The sequence below is a fragment of the Dendrobium catenatum genome, unplaced genomic scaffold (assembly GCF_001605985.2).
Source record: "Dendrobium catenatum unplaced genomic scaffold, ASM160598v2 fragScaff_scaffold_414, whole genome shotgun sequence".
Lineage (NCBI taxonomy): Eukaryota > Viridiplantae > Streptophyta > Magnoliopsida > Asparagales > Orchidaceae > Dendrobium > Dendrobium catenatum.
This window is the reverse complement of record NW_021318876.1, coordinates 2,967,279-2,994,737: the sequence shown is the minus strand read 5'-3', so window position 1 is coordinate 2,994,737 and position 27,459 is coordinate 2,967,279. Positions and strand designations below refer to the sequence as shown.

The 27,459-nt window shown below is 35.0% G+C and overlaps 2 protein-coding genes across 5 annotated transcripts in view; both read left to right on the top strand.

The window, feature by feature from the left end:
- LOC110105245 (probable inactive DNA (cytosine-5)-methyltransferase DRM3) overlaps positions 1-5,386 on the top strand; it is a 49,467-nt gene extending 44,081 nt beyond the window's left edge. For all 3 annotated transcript variants that reach the window (XM_020834648.2, XM_020834647.2, XM_020834649.2), the window contains 2 exons: positions 4,245-4,358; positions 5,228-5,386. In XM_020834648.2, coding sequence (XP_020690307.1) covers positions 4,245-4,358; positions 5,228-5,356 — 243 coding nt within the window. In that variant the 3' untranslated portion in view covers positions 5,357-5,386. The remainder of the gene's footprint in view (positions 1-4,244; positions 4,359-5,227) is intronic.
- A 6,567-nt stretch (positions 5,387-11,953) lies between these two features.
- LOC110105257 (probable serine/threonine-protein kinase cdc7) lies at positions 11,954-22,299 on the top strand. Of its 2 annotated transcripts, none has more exons than XR_003700494.1 (16): positions 11,954-12,546; positions 12,847-12,917; positions 13,449-14,184; positions 14,281-14,513; positions 14,649-14,715; positions 14,828-14,890; positions 16,376-16,439; positions 16,517-16,610; positions 16,686-16,769; positions 16,846-16,935; positions 17,032-17,059; positions 19,679-20,206; positions 20,720-20,777; positions 20,858-20,967; positions 21,143-21,230; positions 21,649-21,702. XR_003700494.1 is itself a non-coding variant. In XM_020834673.2 (16 exons), the coding sequence occupies exons 1-16, from the start codon at positions 12,120-12,122 to the stop codon at positions 21,913-21,915; spliced, it is 3,012 nt and encodes a 1,003-aa protein (XP_020690332.1). In that variant the 5' UTR covers positions 11,954-12,119; the 3' UTR covers positions 21,916-22,299. The 2 variants fall into 2 exon arrangements, 1 of the variants encoding a protein (XP_020690332.1); XM_020834673.2 differs by having other exon boundaries at positions 20,716-20,777; positions 21,649-22,299.
- Positions 22,300-27,459: the final 5,160 nt, after the last annotated feature.

Sequence of the window (27,459 nt, the reverse complement as noted above, 5' to 3'; positions counted from 1 at the left end):
GATTTAAGAAAGGAAGTTTTAAAAGAAGCCCATCATTTTGGTTATACAATTCATCCAGGCAATACCATGATGTATAAAGACTTGAAATTAATATTCTGGTGGCCCGGTATGAAGAAAGACATTGCAAAATATGTAGCTAAGTGTGAAGCTTGTCAAATTCGTTAGTGCACTAAAATTTTGCCTGCATAAAGCAACAAGTGGTGCACGACAGTCTATCTGTACAAAGCAACGAAAACCTTTATTCAGAAGCTGCTATACCACGCCATTGGATCCACAACACTTGTATTAGCGGATAGAAGGCATTTATAAATATTTCAAAGTACCCCTGTACATGCATCGTAGTTTATATACACATAGGTATACATGGGGTAAATGCATTCACAAAACCCGCGTGGGCCCCGACGAGCGTGTTATTGGTATACACATGACGTTTAGGGATGCTGCGCGGGTCAATAAGTGAATTTAAGTTCGAACATGATCCTTTTATGTGGATCAATAGGAGTCGATAGGGTTCGAACTATCAAACAAATATACGGTTATGGGGATCGGCATATTTGTTTTAATACATTCATATTTGGCCTTCAAGGCCTATAATCAAGAGAATTCATTAATAAAGGCATAAAGCCTATGAAACCTGGTCCTCCTAAGCAGTTAAATAGGAGTAGACAGGTTTCGAACCATCGGATAAATATGCGGTCACGAAGTTGACCGGAATATTTATTTTACTCGTTCATATTAGGCCTTTAACAAAGAAAATTCACAAACAAAGATATGAAGCCTATGAAACCCGATCCTCTATCGACAACCCGACAGAGTTGATAAGGTTTAAAGCATAAATATTTTCAAATGACTACAAACACCCCGATGATGACCGCGTTGAATGTTTATCTCAATCGGAGGGAGTCACAAATATTTTCCAATGCCCCCCAAATGTTCAAATGCCCAAAAATCCAAAATCCCAAAGATCATGCAAATTCCAAATATTTAAAACTGAAATCCAACCATAAAGCACTTGAAGAAAAATCCATCCACCCTACACAACAGTTTACCGAGGTGGACAAATTGAAATTTACTTCAGCTCACATAGAGCTAATGCCTAGTCGAAAATATCATTAGGATCCATTCTCAAACAATCTCCTGCTAGTAAGGACGTGGTACGTGTGCTCTAACCGGCGGTTTTGCCGCCAAATGGCACCGCATGATAAACGGTTATGACCCGGGGTTCTCTGAACCGAGTGATTTTGCCGTCAAATGGCACCACGAAATACCGATTATGGCCAGAGCCAATACGCTCTTTAGTGGCATCAAATCCTTAAGATATAAATCAATAGGACATGATTGATAGGGCACAAAGCCCTCTGTTAGCTAACGGTGGATTCAAATTTGTCCCCTTAGACAAATATTCAACCCAGGTCTACAAGATTCCCTTGGACGAAGCAACTCATGACTGCCGACAAGGATCCTTCTGTCAGGTTGGGTCGACTATCTCCTCTGACTAAGTAGACCAGGGACCACGATGGCCCGGGACAACAGAACCATGGGATCTTGATCGGGTCCATCATCCATTCCTCAATCAGCTTTAAGTGCAAGGTGGTGAAATCTCTATTTTAAATATTAAATCTTCCAAAACCTTTAAATTTCCAACCTTTCAAACTTCTAATTTCCATGCCCAATGATGCTACCATATGCCAGATAACACGTATTCTTACGTATCTAATTGATGACTAGCCTTAATCGAAAGTTCTCTCTCATTATCGGGAGGGGTAATTAACTATAGGGGCTTGCGCCTATAGGAAACCAGAACTCAGATCATAAAGTCCTCGCAAAATGAGGGCAAAATCTCTGGGTAGTGTTTTATCTACAAACTCATTTGCATTCCAAAATTTACCCCGGAACTTAGTTCGTTAAAACTCCCCCTAAAAGAAAAAGTAAACAGTCGGGCGGAGGCCAGGGCCAAATTTTCGGAGCCCACACATGTTAGTAGATTTTCGCATGCTTTATATATGCTCTTCTTATGTATACTACAATAATAAATTTCTATGTTTGAGATTGTTAGCTTTTCATATGATTCATGTATAGCTTTTCTTACACTCTATGTTTGAAAACCCTTTATATTTTAACAATGATATGCATGTGTTTAACAAATGTAAATGTTAAGTTTTTTTTTTTCTGTTAATTAGATTTGTCATTTACTTGCAACACTTTTTGAATAACCTCTACCCTAACCCTATGTTTTCCTTAGCTTTATTGTTTGTGAGGTATGATGTCTTGCATATGCAATTGTCGGTGTGTCGCCTGCTTGGGAGCTTTTAAATGGGCACGCCATGGTCATGTATACCTTGATAGTCATGTAGAGATTTCTCATTGTATTTTCGAACGGTTACACATAAGCACACACATTGTTGACTGCTTTTACTTTCCCGCCCAAATATATTTGCTAAGATGTTTAGTTAGCTGGCTATAGGTTAGTGCACTGACGAAGTTTTGACCTACAGAAACCTATAGAGCCTTAGGGCCATTTTAGGCTTGTAGTGTAAGCCACATATTTGTGCTATATGCATCGCTTTTCCCACACGAAGTAGGCACCATTAGAACAATTTTTTTGGGATTTTAAGATATATTGAATAACTCTAAAATTTTTCTTAATGATTTTTAGCCTCTAAATGTGTCTTTTATGAGCATGTTAATGAAAATATATAAAAATGGAATAAATTTAAGCTTTAGTATGAATAGGTAGATTCCCTTTTCCCAATAACGAGTGTCTTTAGTTTTTTTATCTAAGCTTAATATAATACCTCATATTTGAAGTTCATTGGCTCCTAAAATTACAATTTAAAGAACTTTTAAAAGTTGTAAAACCAATGGATAAAATACATCTAATAAATTCATGATTAATTTTAAAACTTGTAATAAACTAACTGTAATGAAAATCATACACTAAAAAAAATCACTAAGCAACAGACATAAAACTTAATAATAACGAGGTGGTTATCTAGTAACCTGGGCCTACAAGGCCATTAAGTTAGCCCCAAGGAGGGTGAAATAAACCTCATGACCTAGGTTTAACAAGGTTAATAATCGCATAACCTAAATAACTGATAATAAATTAGCAACAAATTAAATTTTATAAATTATATCATAATCAACTTTATGTATATATATAAAAGAAATGTATGCCAAACTTAAAACTTATATGATTAATAAAATATAACGAATATGTCAACTTTTAATTGAATCTATAAAGCTCCTAAAACCATTTAACCAACCTAAAATACAAAAAGTTCTTTATTCAATTTACTATCTTAAGGACTTTAATCAATCAAAAGAAACTCTAAAATACATAAAATACATCTCTACGACCGTTTTGTCCTACGGGATAGTACGATCATGCCCTTTGCATCATGTTCTCCTCGTGCAAAATCCTTTCGGGGACCCACACATAGGTCAATCATAAATCCTCTCATTTACACAGTAGTATGACTAGTAGATCTTATTCTGGGGAGAGTTCTATGGTGTGGCTATTTGAGGGACAAGATAGGGACGAGTGAAATGTGATGGATTGCACGTCTAATAGAGATTTTGTGCAAACATGAATATAATGCATGCTAGAGCTAATTTGTCAGCGTCATGAAGGAGAATGTCTGTCGCTGGAGCAGTTTTTATTGGAGAAGCTAGCTCATCTAGAGTAAAAATAAAGATTGGAGTTTTAACCGCTTATGCAGTGATGCTGCATGAGAATTTTGAAATTTGAGAGTGCTCAATTTTTTATGGCATTAAAGTCAAGCAGGAAATTTGTTCTAGTAGTTACCCCACAATTTTTACTAAATTCATTAAGCACATAATATGTTTCTTTTTAGTGTAAATCAGTCTATTATTTCCAGTACGAGGGAAATATATGGCAATTCTTATAATCGATTGTGTAGACAGAAACAAGCGCCCACCCCAGTCCACCCCACCATGTTTTGTCAGCATACACATTTAATTTTACTCGTATCGACTGTGATATCCTGTTTATCTTAACACAGGCACATGGTACTATGGTATGCCTCGTTATGTAGTACTTGATAAATGCTATTTTAGTGCTATAAATTTTGTTATGTAAGCTCCATTTGTGTTTAGAGTTTAAATGCCTCTTTGGGTTGCACTCGTGTCTTGTATTTTGATTATTGTTTTCATCATATCTATTTTTTTGTTTATTTGTTTTGAGGAATTTGTAATCTCATTCTTTGGGTTACACCCATCAGGTTCATTCAAAATCAAGTCCAGCTTCAGTTTCTTTGTCTGAATATTCTTGTACTAATGAAGATGCTGAAAGTTCTCCTTTTGAGTTTATATCAGATGATAATCAAGATAAGGAGGTGATTTTTCTTGCTTCGTTGCTCTTTTATTTATATTTTCTTTATTTTTGGTAAGTATTGATGCGTTGATATTAATCATAAAATGAGTCTCACCTGAAGTATGTGTTTTTATTGAGGTGTGGAGGGGTTGCATTCGCCGGGCTAAGGAAATATGTTATACGTTTCCACAAAGTAAAATTATGAGTTGGTTTTGAAAAACTTTGAAGTTGAAATACATTACCAGATGAAGCCCAACATATTTTACATTTATTTCTTGTTTCTTGAGTTTCTATGTCATCGTTGATGCCCTTCATTTAATAGTTAACGCCATTTTTTCTTGTTATCTTATTTGAAATTATAAATGTGAAAACAAGGATCCAATGGTTCACCACCATCAATGTATTCTTGTTTTTTCAAATGTTTTCTAAATTCCTAGTCATTTTTTCCCCTACAACTTCTTAGTTCTATCTTATTTTTTGTGCTAGTAGAAATTGGAGTTCAGGCTTATTATCTTAGATTTTCATTTACCACTATTTTCTTGCTCCCTAAACCCAACTTATTTTTCTTTTATATTCTGTTTCTGCATATATTGATTGATTTGTATGAACAGATATTCCACAAATCATAATTGTTATCACCTGTACCATTTGTATGCAATTTGACTGCTTGCGTGATATTCTGTCATATGATCATAAGCAGGCTTTGTTGGAGTGTGTTTTACCTCCATTTTTGTCTAAATTGCATTCTCTACATCTTTTCTCCTATGATGGTTATTGTTTAGTTTGATTGATTGTTTAATTTGGGTTAATCTTTTTATGAGTCGTATTCATTAGATATTTTAAATTTTGATTTGTTTCTTATTTAAAATGCCATTCCCATAATTTTCATAGGATGATGATGCAACTTCGCATGTTGATATGGATAAGAAATCTTCTTTATTGATGATGGATTTTACGGAGGAAGAGATAGATTTGGCTACAACTCGCCTTGGTATGCAGCACTTTCTTATGCTCCTGTGACTCGGCTTAGAAGAGATGGATTTTGTTAAATTATGATTATTATTTAATATTTAAATCATTTGCATATTAAAAATGGAAAAGTTGAACCGACCGGTTCAAGAGAATCGTCACGGGTTCAATGATTTCCGGTTGAACCGGCGGTTTTGTCCGGTTTTGGTTGGTTTAATGCATAACCGGTTCTTAGCATGAACCCGACCGACCATAAGATCGGTTCATGGTTGAATCGGTCGGACCGACCAGTCGGGTCCGATTTTTAAAACATTGATCCAAACTCTATAACATGAACTAAAACAAAATTCTCAAAATAAATCAAAAAAAAAAAAAATAAAAATATTTTTATTAGATTTTAACTAAAAACGATCCAAATAACTAAGGGTTTGAAAATCGGACCCGAACAATGAATCGGAAGAAGAAGAGGTTCACGGTTCAATCAGTTGAATCGGGGGTCGAACTGGATGACATAATAAATAATAATATTATCAAAAATAATAAAATGTATGATAAATTTTCTTCTAATACATTCACTCTACATTACATTTTCATATATAACTACTCAAATAATATAAATATAACATCAATTAAGTTTGTAAAATATAAAAAATAACACACAATATACATGTTGCATTAAGCAAATCAATAAAACATAAACAAATATTTCATAAATAAGTAAATAATAACTCACCAAATGACAGACCTTGTGGCTCCAGGTTCCCACACGAGGTTGTCTGTCAATTCCGCGGCCACCGGTTCCCGCACAGGATTACCAAATAACATTAAATTGGGGGAGATATGCATACCTTTGTCGAAAACTATTGTGTTGGGTGTTGAGGAATGCAGACCGGCTTCTTCTCTATCTCTAACATGTGAAACTATTAAAAAATGGAACGAGCAAAAGAAATTTTTAGATATTATAATTTCTATCTCCATTTAGTGAAGCTCTGAAAATAAAATAAATATAATGTACTCATCATAATTGTACACATAATATGAAGTAAATTAAAAAAAAACAATATTTCAATATTGTGATAATTTACACTAACTGATAATAAAAAAAGATAACACATTCATAATATATATAAGGAGTTACTAATGTTTCTCTTTATTAGTTCAATAGTTTTAATAATTTCACAAAATGAAAATCAAATATCTCCTAATTTGCATCGTAAAAGCTATCCTCATAAGTTGATATCTCATATTTCGTTTCACCAAAATCTGCAGCCACAAATGCACCTAAATCATTGAAGTCAATTCATTTGATTTTAACCGACGGGAAGAAAAGAAGAAAACAAAAGGAATACATGAATACCTCTATGCTATATCTCTTTGTGGATGGGAGTTTTATCACACTAGTATAATACACAACAACAATCTGTTCACTACAACACTTGATTCGTGTAGTTTCCATAAATAAGCACTACTCTTTCAATTAGCCGGCCAACCAAAAACAGTTCTAACCATATTGTAACATACTGCTTTCTATCATGTAATGATCTGGATGAATAAAAATATATTCAACATTCCTTTATTTGCAATTTTCTCTTAATTAAGTTGTTCTAATTCTTCTGTTATGGTATCAGAGCCTAGGACCCATTCCACACATCTAATGACTAGTCAAAAATCTTCTTCTTCACCTCTACCCACTTCCTCCTGTTTGCCTCAATGGCAGAATTTTCTATTCTATCTCCATTAAAATTTCTCATATCCAATCTCAAATCTATTGTCAATATATATTCAACTTACCAATGAGAATTATGCTATATGGCACCTCCAAATTCAAAAGCTCTTCTCTACAAACGGTTTCGACGGGTATCTCACAGGCACCTTCTTCTGTCCGCCCAACTCCTCTGCCGATGACTACTGCATGTGGAAGCTGATAGATCAAAACTTTATTATTGCTTTGCTATCAACCATATGTCCATTAGTGCTATCGTATATTCTGCATCTTTTAACAACTCATCAGATATGGACAACCTTAAAACTTCAGCTGCAACCAACAAACCAATCTAGAGTCATTCAACTGAAGAATGAACTCCACCATATTCAGATGCGTGTTCAAACCGTCACCCAATATCTTGCTCATATAAAATATTTGGTCGACAACATCGCTGCCGCCAGATCTAACATTGATATAGAGGATATCATCCTCTATATCATAAATGGATTGCCCTCCACTTACAGCTTCACTTCACCTGATCGGCCTAGAGGTCCTATACTCCCTCTTATGCAGTTAGGAAATCCATATCCAATCTGAAATACAGAATGACTCCAAACCCCCCATCGATCATCTGGCACTCTACACCTCTTGTGGTCAATCTAACCGCATAAGGCGTCTTAACAACAACTCATTTAGACAATCTAGCGATAGAGGTATCTCCTTAAATTCATGGCCCACCACCAGATGATCCTCGACACTCGCCAACAACACTTCGTAGAGACCAATCTGTCAAATATGTGGGAAAATCGGTCACATAGCCCTTTCATGCTGGCATAGAAAAAACCTTGAATATGTTCCAACTACTTCATCCTACAGCAGCCAACACCTTATCATGGTTTAGACTCCATCGCCATTGCTAACAGCACTTCACTACCCATACAACACCACAGGCAAGGCATCTTACGACTCCCATAATCCACCCGTAAGCTTCAACTGCACAATCTGCTTCACGTCCCTTCACTTAAACATAATCTTCTATCTATTTCTAAACTCACGTATGATAGTAATTGCTTTATTTATTTTGATGTCAATGGATTCATAATAAAGGATCTACTGGACAACCACATATTACTTCATGGGCGCAGTCGTGATAAAATCTACCCAATACATACCTCTACTAGCTTACCTGTCCGAGCTCTTCACACTACTCTGCCCCAACAACACTCTGGCATGCCCGTCATGGACATCCCCACCAACGTGTGATGATAGTCATACCTAAGTTTATTCCCTCTATATGTAATTTTTTTTTTTTTGCGAGTCATGTAATGTGGCTAAGAGCCACAAGTTATCATTTACAAAACAATCTAGTCATGTAACCCATCCTTTTAGCTTAATACACTCTGATGTTTGTGGTCCATCTCCATTAGCTTCATTAGATGGCTATCGATATTATATTATGTTCATTGATGACAACACTCAATTTTGTTGGTTATACTTAATGCATTCAAAAGCTGAAGCTTTTCCAAAACTCCAACAATTTCTCAAAATGGTGCAAACACACTTTCATAAAAAATATTAAAACTTTCCGCTCTGATGCTGGAGGAGAATACAACAATAACAACTTAAAACAATTTTTATTACAAAATGGCATCACTCATGAATTTAGTTGTCAATACACTCCAGAGAAAAATGGATTAGCCGAAAGGATAAATCGACATCTCCTCAACACCATCATGACCTTACTTCATGCATCCAATCTACCAACAAAATTCTGGCCAGAAGCCGTACAAATATCAAATTACCTAATAAACAGACTGCCTACATTTGCCCTCAATTTTCAAATATCATATAGTTTGCTCCATGGTCACAATCCCACCTATGATCACCTCAAACCCTTCCGCTGCCTCTGTTTTCCATGGCTTAACCCACAAGCTCCTCATAAACTTTCACCTCGTTCCCATCCATGCAAACTTCTTAGGATACTCCACCCAACACAAAGGTTTTAGATGTTTCAACCCCCACACTCAGAAAAATCATAATTTCTCGACATGTCCGTTTTCATAAGGAAACTTTTCCCGCAATCTCCACCCAACCCATTCTCTTTCCTCCTTCAATTACTACACCAACTTCTCCCTTACTGCTAATTCCAACCTCCACATATTCAATACAGAACAATACTTCACCCTTCATACAATCTACTCCGTCCATCAACAATACTCAACTTACCACAAATGAATCCATTCAGCCCCACCTTCTCCACTGCATACAAATCAACATCCTACTCCACCCTTTACAACTGCAACCATGCTCAACTCACACTATGCAAACTCGGCTCAGAACATGCCACATTAAACCCAAAAAGATCTTTGATCTCTCTACACTGCCTCATCTTGAAATCACAACATCCACTTATTTGCAAGCATCAAAACGACATCAATGGCGACAAGCTATATCCACCGAGTTTTTAACACAACAACAACAAGGTAATTGCACCCTAATCAAACCGCCACCCAACATTCCCATTCTTGGATGTAAATGGACTTACAAGACCAAGTTACATCCTAACGGCACTGCTGATCGCTACAAAGCTCGCCTCGTCGCTCATGGCTACAGCCAACAATTCGACATCAATTACACAAACATGTTTAGCCCAGTAGCAAAAATGACCACGATCCGTGTCTTTCTCATTATAGCTCTTCAAAGGAACTGTCCAACCTTACAAATTGATGTCGCAAATGCATTTCTTTACGGATAACTCAATGAAAAAGTCTACATGCAACAACCTCATGGATTTGTTGATCCTCATTGCCCTCAACATGTATGCAAATTGTAGAAGGCTATCTACGACCTTAAACAATCCTCCCATCATTGGTTTCATAAGCTTACATCATTCCTTCAAACCTTCAGATTTCAATTCAACAAAGCTGACATGTCCCTCATAATCTATAACAACTCTGATGTCCAACTGTACTTGCCCATCTACGTGGATGATCTACCGCTTATGAGGAATAATTCAGAAGTCATCCAGCAGCTACTCTCTCAATTGTAGTCCTCATTCACACTTAAACAACTTGGCACTATCTCTCTATTCCGCAGGCTTAAAGTTCACATAACAACTCAAGGTCTATTCCTTCACCAGACACGTTATACCATAGATATACTCAATAATTCTGATTTTCTCTCTTGCAAAACTGCTGCTACCCCAATTTCTCCCAAACAATCACAGCATAAGTCCAATGCCGAACCATATGAAAATTCTACTCATTACCGTCAACTCGCCGGCTTGTTGCATTATCTTACGGTAACGAGACCTGACATTGCTTATGCCACCAATGCACTTTACCAACACATGCATAATCACACAATTACTGATCACCAAGCTCTCACAAGACTTCTCTGATGCCTTAAAGGAACACATCACTTTGGTCTCCCAATAACACCTGGTGATCTCAACCTCACTACTTACAGTGAGGCCGACTGGGTTGCCGACTCAAAGGACATAAAATTCATTTCAAGTTTATGCATTTATCTTAGCGACAATCTCATTTCCTAGAGTGTTAAGCAATAATAAAATGTTGCAAAATCCTCAACAGAAGCAGAATATTGCTCCATAGCCTCAGCCACCTCCGCTCATAGATTTCAAAGTTACTCAATCTCAACCTACTAAACTCTACTATGATAACATCTCCGTACTAGCACTTGCAAACAACCCAATGTTTCATGCCATAACAAAGCACATAGAAATAGACTACCATTTCATTAGTGATCACATCAAAAATAAAAATATTGATGTCCAACACATTAGTTCAATTGATCAAGCAGTAAATATTTTGACTAAGCCACTCTCCGCCAATAGATTCATTACTCTTCGGAACAAATTAACTATCTGACCACCATATACCTAATTTGAGGGGGGCTATTATCACACTAGTATAATACAAAACAACGATCTGTCTACTACAACACTTGATTCGTGCAGTTTTACAACTGAGCACTACTCCAGTTAGTCGGCCAACCAGAAACAGTTCTAACCATATTGTAACTTACTGTTTTCTTCATACTTGTATGAGACATCCTATCGAGTAATGATTTGGATAAAAAAAATACTCAACATTTCTCTACTTGCAATTTCCTATTAATTAAGTTGCTGTAATTACTCTGTTAAGGAGAAGAGCACCAAGCATTAATCACTCCAAAGGTGAGGTCGAGGGAGGCAAAGCTCGGGCTTGAGTTGGGATCTAGCTAGTTGGAACTATAAATGTCAGTGACCAAAGGTGAGTGAGCTTGATAAGCTGCCAAAGATGTCGGGTTAGCCGTGCGTTTGCGACTGGGAGGTTAGAGGAGGCATTCATCTTCTGCTTGTGGATGGACCGATGGAGGAGTCATGTTCTTGCTTGGAGTTGAAATACGAGGGTATGACATATCTTAGGGCAATGATTGAATAATATAGTGTAATGCATTTCCCTACGCCGTTCGATCACAGATGGATGACTGAGATTTGCGATATTAAGAAATGTCTGGTTCTTCTAACACCATCCGGTTCAGCAATTTCCTGGTTTAACCGTGTTCTTGACCGATTTTTCTCTAGTTCTACGTCGAGCTGGTTATTTCAGTTGACCAAACTGCCCTCCAGACTGGTTCATGTTTGAACCAGTCAAACCAACCGGTCAGATCCGAGTTAATATTTAAACAATAAATTTTAAGTGGCCAAGAATCGTGAAGCGATATTTCGAACTCATTGACTCTATTTTCGTCATTTAACTTAGAACTCCAAACTCAAATAGAAGAGCGGGACATTCGCACGTGCCGCACTCGAAAATCCACACGAGCCAAATTCCGCTATTTCCCGCCCTTTCCATCACCGCTGTGATTCTGCGTTTCATTTTTCAAGCGGCCCTCAGTAAATCGTAACACAGCTCTTACCTCTCTCTCTCTCTCTCTCTCTCTCTCTCTCTCTCTCTCTCTCTCTCTCTCCCTGTTCCTTCTCTGGAAACTCTAATCCCCTCTCATCACCTTGGCCATGGATAGAAAATTTGAACCCTAGCAAGACAAACCATTCTTTAACTTGGGATCTGAAACCCTAGTTCACCAGCAATACCATCTTCACACATGGAGGCTACCGGCACAATATCCGACATCGCTCCTATCAATTCTATGGATATCGAAACGTCCTTGCACCTCCTTGCCGTTCTGATGCGGCAGGGAAATCCCGCCGGACTAGCTGAGCTCGCCTTGAGATCACCGATAGTGCCAGATCTCATGAAAAGCCTTTGCCAGGTTCTGAGATCCCCGTCGAAGTTTACCTCTGGTGGCTTTATGAGCTCGTCCAATGTGGCGGTCGACGCTTTTGAGGAGTTTATGACGAGAGCCGTTGCATGGTACGTGCCCAGGGACACGTTTAGGGATTCGGGACTGAGGAGGGGAAGGTGGAATGTTTCCGTGACATACGTGAGGAAGAGGAAGGCCCCGAGCTCGGGCAACGCTTCTGTATTGTTCTCAAGATCAAAGAGGAGGACATTGATGATTCATGAGAGAGGTATGAGCCGGCATAGGTAACGGTCGGGCTGAGTTAGATTTTCTTAATCCACTGCTAAGTTTTGTTTATTTTGATGCACTGAATCTTCATATACTACTTTGTGTTGTTTTTTTGTAAAGATTTATTTATGCTGCTAATTCAGTCATCAAATGTTTTTAATATCAAATAAAATCCATTTTTTTATATGGATCAGTGAATTTCAGATCCATATAGTTTCAATTAGACCTGAAATGCAGTCTATATTCCTGTAATCGTTTGAGTAGATGTCTGATGCAGCCCTCAATGTTATGTTCATTGTAGATGAGGGAGAACCTATGAAAGTTGAAGGGCTGCCAAAGCTTTCGTCCCTCTTGAATGAAATTCCAGGGCAGGTAATATTCCATTTCTACCTCTTTTAGTTGTGCAAATTAAGATGGTAACCTTACCTACAGGAATAATGACCGAACTAATTTACTGATACATCTCTTGTATAATTTTTCATTTCAGTGGCTGATAAAAATCTTATGTGTTATTGGTTTTTCCGTGGTAAATAGTTCATCGGATATTATTGTTGCATTTAAGTTCGGTTAATTATTCTGGCTAGAACAATTATGTTACAAATCTTGCTAGGTAAGACCAGTAGTTTTGGCTGTTGTACAACGTGTGTTTTCTTAGAAATTTATGATATATCTATTTTTTATGGATTCGTTAGGAAAATGATTCACGCTATCCTTGGTACTTTGTATGCTGTTATTATACCTAAGGATACTTAATGCTTGATTTTTTTTTCTTCGCAATAAGAGCTCTTTGGTAACATTCATAACTCTTGATAACTTCCATTGTGCTTTTGAAACATATATCCTACATGGACACCGTACACTGCTTATTGCTTAACAATATCATTTCCTTATAATGTCTTACAGGAAAATTTTGAGGTTGCTAGTCCTTTGGGAAATGATTGGCATTCAGTAGGACCGAGGAAATTTGATTGTAGTGTTGTTGGATTAGAACAAGCATACAATTTTCCTGTTGTCCTCCACGGTTTGAATTGTTTTGAATCAAGAAATATCAGCTGCACCAAACAAGGATATACCAGGGCAGGTGATGCTTATATTGCAAATTCCGTGTTTCCTCATAAGAAAGTTGTTGGCTTATATGAAAAAAACTCGCCTGATGTTGAACTTGATGCTAATATTATTAAAGAACAAGCTCTTCAAAGGTTGGTGTTGGTCGGGCCTGATTTTAGACCACTTTCGGATCAGACTTCACCAGTGAATCAAACTCTGGGAGAAGATTGTAACACTATTTCTCTTGAGTTGGGCTTTTTTGCCGATGTTCCTGAAACACCTGTCCTTGAAAGGCCAAATAATATAGAACTGAATTTTGGGACATCCCTGATGGATGGAGTGCTGGATCAGACTGCACTGGATCAGCTTGATTATAATAATCAAAGTGCCTCTAGATTGGCATGCTGTTACCAACAGGTTGCTAACGTTGTTAATGAGAGAAAGTTGCATTCCAAAGATGATGCATTAATTACTGTTGAGTTGGAGACAAAAGAAACACCAGTTGATTCTAGAACAACATATTTTCATAGGAAGGAAACATCAATGATGAACGATGAATTTATAGATGTTGGCAAGAATTCAGCAGTAATAGGTATTAAGCTATAATTTGGTACTTTAGGTATTAAATTCATAATATTTACCATATATGATAATTTCCAAACCCAATTGGATGGACTTGCTGATGTAGCTGAAGATAAGCAGTGGACTTTTAGTGAACCTTGCATAAAAGATCATATTGCTTCAGTTGAGCTGCAAAATTTAATGGGGTCGAATATTGCAAGCAATAGCACCTCTTCTACAAAGGAACATAATGTAAATTTCCAGGTTGGTTTAATTGCCAAGCAGAAAGTAAAAAATGTTTGCAATGTGAACCTCCATTCTAAAGAAAATAGGGTGCATGCTTCCACTAAGATTACCAAGGTAAGCTTCTTTCAAGTAGTAGTTTATTTGCATAGTTGTTTTAATAGTAAAACTTTTTGAATAACGTTCACTTTCTTACAAGGATAAACATTTAGCACATGCTTATGTTCTATAGCTTATGGCACACTTCTACAGAACTCTTCAGATCAGAAGTTGATGCCTAATTTAGAATCATTTATCATAGTGGAAGAAGAGGGTTCAGGTAATACTTGCATATCAGTATGCTAAGGACATGTTTGATCGTATAATGAGTTAATTTATTGCAAAATTAGTGCTCTTTTTGTATTCTCCTTATCTGAAAAATACAAATTCAGGTGGCTATGGCACTGTCTACAAAGCTAAAAGGAAAGATGATGGAAAAATATTTGCGGTTAAATGTATGTAGGCAGTCCTCTGCTTTTTCAATGATTGTTGGCTTAATTTCCATGTATACTTCATTTGACTCGCTGGTTACTAATGTGTACTCATCATCCCACTTCCTTTATTGGCATTTTTGTAGTTTGTAATTCTAAAGAACATTTAATTTCCTTATTGCATTTTATTCTGTGATTTCCCTTGCACATGTTTTGATTATGTAATTTTGGCACATCATGATACATGCATTAACACTTATTTGTTGCAGAACTTGTAATCTTGAATAATCAGTGGACACTAGAAAGTCTAACTTAGGATTGTCAACTCAATTATTTCTCAGTAACTACTTCCAACACTTAACCATTGAAAAATCTTTCTAGGTTATTTTGAACGGAATAACATCGTTACATTGACGTAGACTTCATCAAGGTTTAAAATTGAGCAATTAGGTATTGAGGTGTTTTTCATTTGTGAGACAAGGAGTGAGATTCAAGGTGTTTTGAGGTGTAAGCCTCAAAATTCAAAAAATGTGTAAAGTAAAAATAAAAGTTAAAAGTATTTTTTAATATAATACTCAAATAATATGTTAAAGGATCACATTAGCTTTCTATTGCTTATCAAGTAACAAATTGACATGCATACGAAGCAAAAAAATGAACTAGATGTAAAATAACAAGTAATAAATTATTTAAAATAGAATTAAAATTCAAATATTGCAAGAGAAAAAAAATATAAAATATAAAAGTTGTATAAAGTATCATATAATATCAAATTCAACTCCAAATTTATTTTTTTCTCAGTTCCATATTCACCCATATTTAATTCATAATGAGAGCTGAAATAGTTGTCAACAACTAAAAAATCATCTGCATTGTCATCATTGATTAAATCTTTATTTGAGTCGTCATCATAACAAATTGATCTCTCCCATGCCTCATCCTATAGAGTCCAATACCTCCTAATTTGTTTATTTTTCATTTATTTAACTCATCTTTCTTTTACATAAATATTTGTCATCAACATAAAGATGAGAATACTACTCCAAAATTTTAAGAGGAGGTGGTAGTGATGTGTAGCTTTTAAGTGATCCTTGATGAAGATCCATTTAAATCATGTGATAAATTAAGAAATTTAGGAGTTCAAAATTTTTTATTTGTTGACCGTATCTTGTGATTTGTATTGAAGTATCTAGAAATAAGACACTGAAAGTTTTGTGGCCATGCCATGTTCAGGTTAATCAGAGGTAATTTTTGGCATCTGATGCTAATCTTTTTTGCTTCAATGCATTCATCCTTTATTGGTATGCTTATAATGGGGTAACTTCTAGCTAGCACTATTAAGTTCCAATAACTTCATCACATTTTTCCAGTCTCTATGGTTGTGATGTTCTGCATTGTATCTTTTTTTGGTTGATTTTTTACTTATCATTTGCTTTGTTGGAATATGCAGTCTTTTAGATGAGTTTGAAATGATTATTTGATTCTGATATGATTTTTTTGCTCTCTTAGGTCCTCATGCAAATGCTAATTCACACCATGTCTATAATGAGCTGAAGATGTTGGAACGATTTGGGTAATTGATAAATGAGGGTAGTTTAAATTTTTTAAGATGTTTATCAGCACTTTACAAATCAGTTCATTGTGATGCAGAGGACGCAACTTTGTGATTAAGTATGAATGCTCTTTTAAGAATGGAGAGTCAGAGTGCTTCGTCCTAGAACATGTTGAGCATGACAGACCTGAGGTATAATTCATTTGGTCAAGAGGTTATCATGATGCAGTGCAATATAAATATACTAATATTGCTCTTTTATTTCAGATTTTGAAAAAAGAAATTGGTATGTTTGAGCTCCAATGGTATGGTTTCTGTATGTTCAAAGCACTAGCAAGCTTGCATAAGCAGGTAAGCCATATGAAATAAAGTTTTGTACTTTTGACATCACAAGTTTGATATGCATTTATTTTCCTCATCTTGGCAGGGTGTTGTGCATCGCGATGTCAAACCAGGAAACTTCCTCTTTTCCCGCAAAGTAAACAAAGGTTATCTCATCGACTTCAATTTAGCTAGTGTGAGTTCTATTCACTGTTCATCTATTCCCGTGTCTTCATTTACTTGATTGAATATGTTAGTGATAAATTAGCTTGGCCATTTTTCTATTGTATAGGACCTGCAGCAGAAGTTTTGCAGAAACAGTAAGTTCCATTGCGTCTTTCCTTTTTTTGTTCAGCAGCAATGAGTCCTCTGGTCCCTATATAAGTGTATTGCTCTTTGCACTTGTTAAATTCGTTGTTTTTTATTTAATTTCGGTTGGACCTAAACAATTTTTTGCAATGAATTAATCCGGTTATTCAATTGTCATGCCAAGTATGCGCTAGTTATAGATTGGTGGGATCTAATTATGCAAGTCACGAGTTCCTAATGACCTAAAAGTTATCACATACTTATCATAATAATCGATCTTTTTTTTGGGAATAGAACTTATTTTTCTAAGGATGATTACGGGTTTATATGAGGCCCATTTAGTGCTGAGAGCCAACTCATTAAGTCGGTCATACCAAGCTTCCACACATTGCTAAAAAATTATTAGATGAACTAAACTGATCGATAATTATGATAAGTATGTGATAACTTTTAGGTATACGTTCTTGCATTTTGTCGTGTATTGTTGTTGTTGTGTACACACTATTATAAATAGTTTGTGCATAATAATGCGTAGTAAGGTTTTCCATTTTGGCCATGTATTGTTGCTTGTAAAATTTTATAAATATTCTGCGTATAGCAATAAATATCAAATACACATTTATGTGCACCCCTTCACACATTCCTCTTTGTGTACATGCAAACAATAATTGCTCCATTGCTGCGAGTCCCCTTCCCACTCCCTTTCTCCCTCTATTAATAAAAATATCTAAAGCGTTGTTTCATGTTGTAGATGGCTTCCATTTGCTGTTTTATCTATTTTTACTTGCTCTCCAACAAGCTCTCATGTTTTTTTTTTTTTTTTAATTCCTTCTCTGGTAAGTAGCGAAGTGTTTTTCTTTGTTACTGTTTTGCTATAACAACCTTTAAGTTTGTTGTTTTGGAATTGATTCTTTCTGGGAGAGCAACAACATGCTGCTTTCTTGAGGATTAGATTAGTGTAGACAATAAACATGTGAGGCTGTGGACAACAAGCGAAGAACAACTAATAATAATAAACAGTAAAGCAACTGCAGCAAATCAGCAAGGTAAGCAATAGGTAAACACAAGGCAGTTTACCGACAGAGTTTGTGCTATAGTTTTGCTGTAGTTTTTCTGTAGCTGTTTTTTTTATGCTTCAATGAACTAGCAAAAATGGTCAGAATAGAATAAATGATTTTTTAGGAAGAATTCTGAGTTTTTGTCCATATTTTTTGCAAGAAATTAAGCATATTTAATTAAGAAAGCTCCCTCCATTAATTTAATTTGAATTTTAAATTTTGAAAGGCCCTTAAATCGTTTCCTAATTTAAAGTTTCAATTATAGAAGTCAATCAATTCACCCCAATCAAGCCCCATCATTGTGCCGCGCCTCTCCCCCCTCTCTCTCTACTAAGAGCCTCTTCCTAATTGAACCCCAATTAATTCCCCCTTCCCTCTCTCTCCTCTCATTAACTCCACCAATTAATTACCCAGCTCTTGAATAATTGTTGGATTTAATTCTCAAATTCTCATAGCCTCTCTTGAACGCCTCCTCTCCTCTTTCTCCATACAAGCCACCAGCCACCCTAGCCCCCTCCTGAAATTGGAGGAACTTTCACTTTCCATGGATGGTCGACCCCGAGCATGATCATGATTCATGAATTCGTATTCGACCCTCAAGGATGAGTGGATGTTCATTGTTCTCCCTTCATCGACATCAATTTCGAGATCGACAACTCCGTCGAAGACTACATCGACCGGATCTTCTTTTCCTTGACAATCGCTATCGACGAGCATCAATTTCCTGTTGAGTGAAAAATCCTCCATCACCCACTAGCTACCTCCTCTCCGAACAACTCTTCATTGATCAATACTATAAGTGCTTACTGTATTGTGGTGGCATCATTAATATTGTATAAATTATTCTTCTGCTCAAATACCCATGAGTATGAGTGAGGGAAACTCAAGGAGACCATTCTAATTATTAATTGGTGGATTCTTGTGATTGGCAAATTAAGCATTTAATATTTTTTGTTCTTATTTTAATTTCTACCTCCTCTAAATGAGAAATCCTAGAATCTAATCTTGTGAAACATTAAATTTTAATTAGCAAGCTTAATAACTTTTTATAATTTCCATGTAATTCCTGGAATTGCTTTATGTTTCACATCACCTTGTCAACTCAAATTCTTATCACTACTATGATGTTTCTTAAATTACCTTGCACCGTTGTATCAACTCAGAATTGTTATTTAAGCAAGTTACAAATGAGTGGGGTTTAGCAAGTTTAATTAATAATTTGTTTGATCTAGTAGATGAACATGTTTCTATGGATTAGAGATGGATAGGTATCTAAAAATGTTTTTATGGTATAGGCAAAGTAAAAAAATAAAAGGATGTATAGAAGAGTTGACACGACATTGCAAATGTAGATTCAAATTTAATTATTAATTACCCTAATTGATGTATTTCCTTTGATATATTCTATCAGTTATTTGTATCCCTTAGGGTGACCATACTTTTCAATTATTTAAGAATATTTTTTTATCTTACCATTTAAAAAGATTGTAAGCTCAATACATACTTCTCTAGACGTGATATGTAACGGCTGGGATCATTTATTAATAGATGAATCCTTCACTATATGAATAGGCAAACGGAAGATGCCAACTGCGAATGTAAATCCAAATTCTCTTCCGGAAACAAAGTCAAGGTCAAATATCCATTCGAGGAAATTTATTGACCATGTCCTTTTGGAGAATGCAAGGAAAGAAACAGCTAACGAATCTAAGAAAGTTCTAACATCCAAGAACTCAAAGAAGAAAGCTCAGAGAGGTGATATAGATGGTTTTCCTATTGTTGACAGAAGCAAGCAAGTAAGCCAAACGGCTGATGGTTCAGGTCTGACCTCCACAAAGGATCAAACTAGCAATAGGACTCCAGTGGATTGGTTGAAGCAGCCAATTCCTTGCAAGGGAAGGAAAGAGCTTATCAATTTTGTACATAAGGCCATGCACAGTCCCCAAAATTTGAAGCCTGTTTCAAATGGTCCTTCTTCCCAGAGGAAAAGAGTTGCTGCACCAATGACAAAAACTGATTCAAGGCTTCTAATACTTACTCCCATGCCATTGCATTCTGGTGGTAATCCCGTGGCTGGTGCAGGCATTTTAAGAAACAAAGGTAGATTGTGCTGTCAATTATCCTTATGTTGTACCTAGGGGTGTAAGTGAGCCGTGCCGGCTCGAGCTCGACTCGTTTTTGGGCTCGCGAGTCAAGCTTATCGAGCTCACGAGTCAAGCTTGAGCTCGTTTAGTAAACGAGCTCGAGTTCTAGCTTGAGCCGGCTCAGCTCGTGAGCTCGCGAGTTGACTCGAATAAATATTAATATTTTTTAAATAATTTTATTTTATTTATTAAATTTAAATGTTAAAAAATAAATAAAAATCACCTAAGTTTTATTTAAATGTTAAATATTTTATATTTTTTAAAAAAATTTGACTAAGTTTTAAAAATCCCGCCTAAGTTTTAAAAATCTCGCTTTCCATCTAACAAGCCGAGCTCGATAAGGGCTTAAACTCGACTTGGCTCGACTGGTTTACACCCCTAGTTGTACCGTTCAGATTTTTATTTATTTATTTATTTTTTTATTGCTGCTTTGGAACTGGTTTGACTGATCTTTGACATTTCCAGCTAGTGGGAAGGTCAAGAGAGAAGGTCCCTGTGTTGGAACCAAGGGCTTTCGAGCTCCAGAGGTTTGCCTTTCCTTTCACTCCAACTAATTCTCATCTTCTGAAACGTAATTGTTACAGATAAATAATGTAAGCTGATGCAGGTATTATTCAAGTCTTTCCACCAAGGTTGCAAGATTGACATCTGGTCTGCTGGTGTCACAATGCTTTACTTAATGATAGGAAGGGCTCCATTCGGTGGTGATCCTGAACAGTGAGTTTTTATTTATTGGGGCAATTACAACTAATTTACAAAACTAACTCCATCTTGCCGCCAATTTTCAAATTCTCATTTAAATATTAAAATTCACAACAAGGTCCTTGCAAACTTTTGCTGACTTCATTCTTCTTTGTGAAACCTTCAATTTATGTTGCTTTCTGCTACACAGAAACATTAAAGAAATTGCAAAGCTGAGAGGCAGTGAGGATTTATGGGAAGTTGCCAAGCTACACAATTGCGAGTCTTCTTTTCCTGTGGTATTATAACTTTTTAAGCTGATTTTTTTTAGTTTAGCAGTAATATTAGTTTTTCTGTTTGAATTCAAATTATTTGACCCACCTCAATGCTGCCATAATTCGATTCCAATATTTCATATGCTTGTCATTTGAATGAAATATTATTACGTGCGGGTTCGGATTCTTCTGGAGACCAATAAAAATGCACCACGTTGCCCCAAAAAAATGTACCGTGCTCGGTACTGAGCGCTCGGTACCAAGCGCTGAATCGGACGGTTCTCCCGTCCGGTGTGCGCACAGAATAATCTCTCCATTTGAACCCTCACCTCTATACTTTTAAGTGGGGGTAGTTCTTATCAACTACTCTCAGCTTTTTTGAGAAATCTCCCCACATCTCATCCGATTAGTAGCATACTCTTATATTGGTGATTACTTGCAGGATCTGTTGGAGGTCGGATCACTGAAATCAATGGAGCTGAGTGACTGGTGTGTGAAGAACACTAGGAGACCGGAATTCCTTGAGCTCATCCCTGAATCACTCTTTGATCTAGTTGACAAGTGCCTCGCCGTAAATCCACGGCGCAGATTCTCCGCCGAGGAGGCTTTAATGCACGAGTTCTTTGCCCCCTGCCATGAGAGCATTAGAAAGCAGAGGCTCCTAAGGAAAGTAGTTACTACCTCAGATCCTTCAAGCAGCAACTCTTGAGAAAGCTATTATCATCCCTCTTCATCCCCACTTGCTGTTAAACCACATTGTTCCAGCAGACAACAAATAGGATCACCATAATCCACTGAATCTTAGCTATAAGTTCAACGGCTAGTCATGGCAGCTGTTGTGAATTTTGGATTCATTTAGGAGGTTTATGTAAATTATAATTTGTATGGTGGTCCTGTATGTAACAAGGCATTGAATTTCCTAAATTGGAGTTTTTAGTTAAGAGCTCATGTAAGAGTGTTGGTCACATTGCTGGTAGACGCTCGAGCCTGTTGTGGTTTTTAGGAAGACATGATGATGAGTGGAAAACATGGAGAAGCTTTTAACTTCTGAGATTGTTGTTGGATTATCAGAAATTGCTGGTTTGATGATCAGTTTGAAGTGTTTTAAATGTAGGGTTTTTGAAAATATTGGTATTTGATTTAAAGTAAAATAAAATGAAGTATAAAGTTTTGGGTGTACATTTTAATGCAAATTTGGCGTATTTGAAATTTGATAGGTTTAGTGGATTTTCAAATACATTGTAAATTCATTGCTATTTTTTTGCATGTCAGTTGCCTTCGTCCTCATGGCCATTGCAGGCTGGCTACCACTGATTTTGTCAATCATCGTTAGTGTTGTCTTTATCACTTGTCACCACTCACTCTGTTGTCACCGTCGGCCGTCGCCATTGTCGTTCTTCATCACCCACCTTCATTATCTACTATTGCCTATCTCCAACATCAGTTATCAACCACCACAATGTTTAGGCTTTACAATGTATTTATTTTGTTTGAAACAAAAAAAAATGCTTACATTTATTTAGACAATTCTAAAATATTTTAAATAAAGTACATTCCTTTTATATAGCATTCTCTTACAAACAATCTTTAATAATATTTCTGAATCAATGTTATTATATATCCTAAATTGCTCATGCTAAGTTTGAGTCAACCTAATTTACTAAAAAATATTGATATCATAAGTCAATCAAATCAAATCAGACTAATCAGTGGCAATAAGTGGGCTCATCTTATACCTTGAAGATTCTAATTCATATTATGTAATTAATGAGATATAATTAACATATTTTCTTTTATGATAAGATTTTTATTAAGCCATACTATATCATTTATATATTTATCTTTTAATGTAATTCTTGTTATATAGCCTTCTACTTCAGTGGCTATAAGTGGGCTCATCTTTATTGTTCATGTAAATGATTTGTTATTGTCTACTTGATGGAGAAAGGGAGAAAACATGGGAAAGAAGATGCAATGGGTAAAAGAATGAAAGCTAAGGCATTAAAGAAGCATATTACACATTAAAGAAGCTTCTTAAAATTATTGTACTAAAAAGTTGTTTTAGAAGCAGTAAGAAAGCCATATCAAACAAAACTTTAGTGGTTTAAGCTCGCCTTTAGATGCACTTTTACGTTTGAAAAATAAAATATATATCATACATGATTATTGTACTAAAAAGTTACTTTAGAAGCAGTAAGAAAGTCATATCAAACGAAACTTTAGTGGTTTAGGCTCGCCTTTAGATGCACTTTTACGTTTGAAAAATAAAATATATATCATACATGATTAACCATGATTTGTATAAAAGTTAAATTTGTTCTAAACGGATAATAAATAAAGTTAAAGTAGTAGAAAATAATTTAAGTGATGGGATATAACATTGTTTATTAGGTTAAATGGATTTAAAATGTAGTTAATATGATCCAACGCAAAGATAATGACATAAGGAATATATGTAACTATGGCTTCTTTTAGGATGACTTTCTTATTGTTTTTTAAAACAGATTTTAGTTCAAAAATTTATTGAATTATAAATTTGTATACTAGAAAATAGATTTAAAAAATAGTAAGAAAGCTGCTCAAACCAAACCTAAGTGCTACTTTGAAAAAAAAATTATTAGTTTTTAAGGGATTAATTTATTTTAAAGTTCTTAATGAAAACCATTATGTTGAATATGATAAATTAATTTTAAAAAATAAAGTGGACTTAATTCTAAAGAAAATGCATATGGTAAAGATCTTAATTAAGATAAAGCAATTATTGTGATTTTAAGCGATAATGTTGATTTTGATTAATAAATATTTTGATGATGTTTTCAAGATTAAAATGGATATCAAATGTCTAAAGAAACATGATGATAGCAATAATTACAAACATGAAAAAATATTCAATATTTTGATAATGATTGATGAATCAAATTTATGAGTCATGCAATGAATTATGAAAGAGATTAATAAAATAAAAAATAAATTAAATTGTTTTTTTATCTGTTTGATTTCATGTCGAAAAGATCTATGATAGACGTCATGTTTTATTACTATAATTAATGAAAAGGTGAAAGAAAAATAGAAGATGGATTTTTTATATTACTTGAGAAGCGTTTCTATTACTTTCTATGACAGATTTTTACTTCGAAAATTTCAACTTGAAGAAATTTTTAAACTAAAAAGCTGTTTTAGAAAGCAGTAAAAAAGTTGTCACAAATGAAGTCTAAGTTAAATATAGTAAACTAGAAATATTGAGATTAGGGGTGTCAATTTTTGACACGACACGAAACCCCGACCCGGACCCGCCGGGTTGGACCCGACCCGATTTCAAAACGGGTCGGGTTCGGGTTCCAGAAATCGACCCGTTTCAAAAACGGGTCGGGTTCGGATTTTCGACCCGTTTCTCTACCCGGGTCGGGTTAGGGTTGACCCGTTTTCCACCCGGGTCAGGTCGGGTTCGACCTGAACCCGACCCGTGACCCGAAATTGACACCCCTAATTGAGATGAATATGTATAAAATTAGAAAAAAAATAAATTGATTGTAATAGGTGCCATCACATTAGGTACAACTATCATAGAAATCACAAAGGATATGAATCCAATAGGCCTAAGATAATATTAGAAGAAATCTATAACATCTAATTGGGATAAATCTAATGATGAGGAAGATTATTGCATATGTTGCCTTAATTGATTCTTCATATGGTTGTAGAGTGCAAATGATAACAACATGAAATGGCAAAATTACATTTCCCTAAACCAGGATTTGTATTTAAGTTATTTTAATTACAAGTTAAGTTAAGCTTGTTAAACACTTTGCCTAAAGGCTTAACATAGCCACACACAAAAAAAATCATCCAAATGAAAGGTTGTTAACAATTAATTAGTCTAAAACAAATAAAATTAAGCATAAAACAAGCATTTAATTTCTGTATCAGTTAGTTAGTAATAATAACAATAGCTGATTAATATGTCATTTGACCAATTAAATATTTATTAAGATTTTCGCTAAGTTCATTAATATTTTATGTGATAACCATGATGAGCTTGAACTTCTTAATAAACAAAAAATTAATAACTTATTATTTATTTATATCAAATAAGAATTAATCAATTAGAAATTTTATTGATACCAATCATTAAGTTTGTTTCAATATAAAAATGAGATAATTAGTCATAAAATAATTAATTAATTACTAATTACTCATAGTAATAAAGAGCAACTTTTATTAATAAGATTTACTTAATATAATTCTAACATACTTCAAATACTTTAATTAACTTAAAATTAATCAATTATGGTGTAAACACCATTTATTATGCATAATTCATGTAGATTGATTGAGCAAATAAACTTAAGCTAAAGATAACCATTATTTTAGCTAAGCTTGACTTAAACCCCAATTAAAATTCTGAAATAATATTTTAAATTATGATTTAATCATTCAATTATTTCTCATTATTTGATAATCCTTTTAATAAAAGAAAAATATATGTGAAAATTTATTATAAAAAATTAATATCTTGGGAGAAAGGCACAGGGACATCAAAGTTGTATTATTAATCAATTGAAAGAGACTAGTTAGTCATCTTTTTCATCTATTCTTTTAGGAGATATTATTACGTGCAGAGTCCGGACTGTCCGAATTTGTGAGGGTACACAATAAATACACATCAAATGTATAGTGTTCATAAAAATCAGAACATATCTTGAGTCCGGACTCCGCATGTAATAATCTCTCCCCCTAATTGCATGCTTTGGAGCCGAACTTTCTAAATGTTTGGCCATCATTTTATCAATAGGCCTTTATGCATCCCCCCACTCCCCAATTATAGAAATTTCTCTTTTGTGTGGGACTCTTGCTGTGGGTTTAAGCTATCCCATGTGCTTCTCATTGCCAATGCATTTGATTTCAAAGAAATAATTTCAATTGCTTCTCCGCTATGCTTCAAATATTTTAATGAATAATGCTCCATTGATCACACACAATTTTTTTTTTACATGAGATGAAATGTATTTGTAATTTCAATTTTTAGAATGTTTTTTTTTACTTAAAGTTTGGCGTTATAAAATTTGCAATCTCATATTAAAAAACATAACATAATGAGTTTTTAGCAATGATTAAGTATTTATTAATAAATGAGTGATTAATCTAAAATTTTTTGGAGAATAATTATCATAAATACTTCCATGATCATTAAGAAGGGGCAAGTGGTGGAGATGAGTTCAATTTAGACTTCATTTAGGACGACTTTCTTACTACTTTCTAAAACGACTTTTTAATATAAAATTTTCTTGAACTAAAATTTTTTGTATTAAAAAGCTGTTTTAAACAGCAATAAAAAAGTTGTCCCAAATGAAGCCTTAAGTTGAGTTTGACTTATCAATCATTATTTCAAGCAATGATATGTATTGATGTTCTTGACGATGATCGGTGCTGAAGTTAGTGGGTTAAACTTAAAAATTATGAATGAATTGGCTTTGAGATTAGTGTTTTATATGACAATTTTGTATTACTCTAATCTCAAAACAAAATTAATAATTTTCAAGTTCATCCTAATATATATATATATATATAGTATTTGTCTCTGTTAAAATATTATTTATTTAAATAATTTTTTGTAATTAATTATTTAATAAATTAAATAACTAATATTAAATAATATTTAAATAATGATATTTAAATCTTATTATATTAAAAACACTCTCCTATCATCTCTCTCTCTCTTTCTCTCCATTTCTCTGTCTCATAACTCTCCTCGCTCGTGAACAGTGCCAATCGTTTTGACGTTTCTTATCGTATGTGAACAATGCCTACATTAAATTATTTGGCTATTTTTGTAACATCAACTCACTGGGCCAAAAAATTTTGATGTTTTCTTCACAATAAAAAGACTACGCCAAATCCTTATAGCGATTTCACTCCTTTTTAAATTTTGGCTGGGATGCGCTCCTTTTCATAATTTATGGTTCTCGTACGCTCCTTTAAAAAGGCGTTAATATTGATAGCATGCATCAGTCTGATGGGCATTGACTTGCACCAGCAATATTAGTGATGATTGGTGATGAAGCCAACGAATGTACGTAGATGTAGTGGACGATCATGATTACAAGATCACAATTGAAGGATGATGGTTGGAGGATCATAATCGAGCGATGGTGGTCAAATCATCATACGAGGGCAACAATGGTTAGATGATCATAGTCGACGATAATGGTTAGAGGATCGTTGTTGGATAACAATGGTTGGAGGGACATAATTC

Excerpts from the sequence above, each read along its gene's own strand:
- LOC110105257 (XM_020834673.2), top strand. The coding sequence starts at position 12,120 with ATGGAGGCTACCGGCACAATATCCGACATCGCTCCTATCAATTCTATG. Across the intron at positions 14,185-14,280 it reads CAAGAATTCAGCAGTAATAG|CTGAAGATAAGCAGTGGACT; the intron begins GTATTAAGCTAT and ends TTGCTGATGTAG. Across the intron at positions 14,514-14,648 it reads CTTCCACTAAGATTACCAAG|AACTCTTCAGATCAGAAGTT; the intron begins GTAAGCTTCTTT and ends ACACTTCTACAG.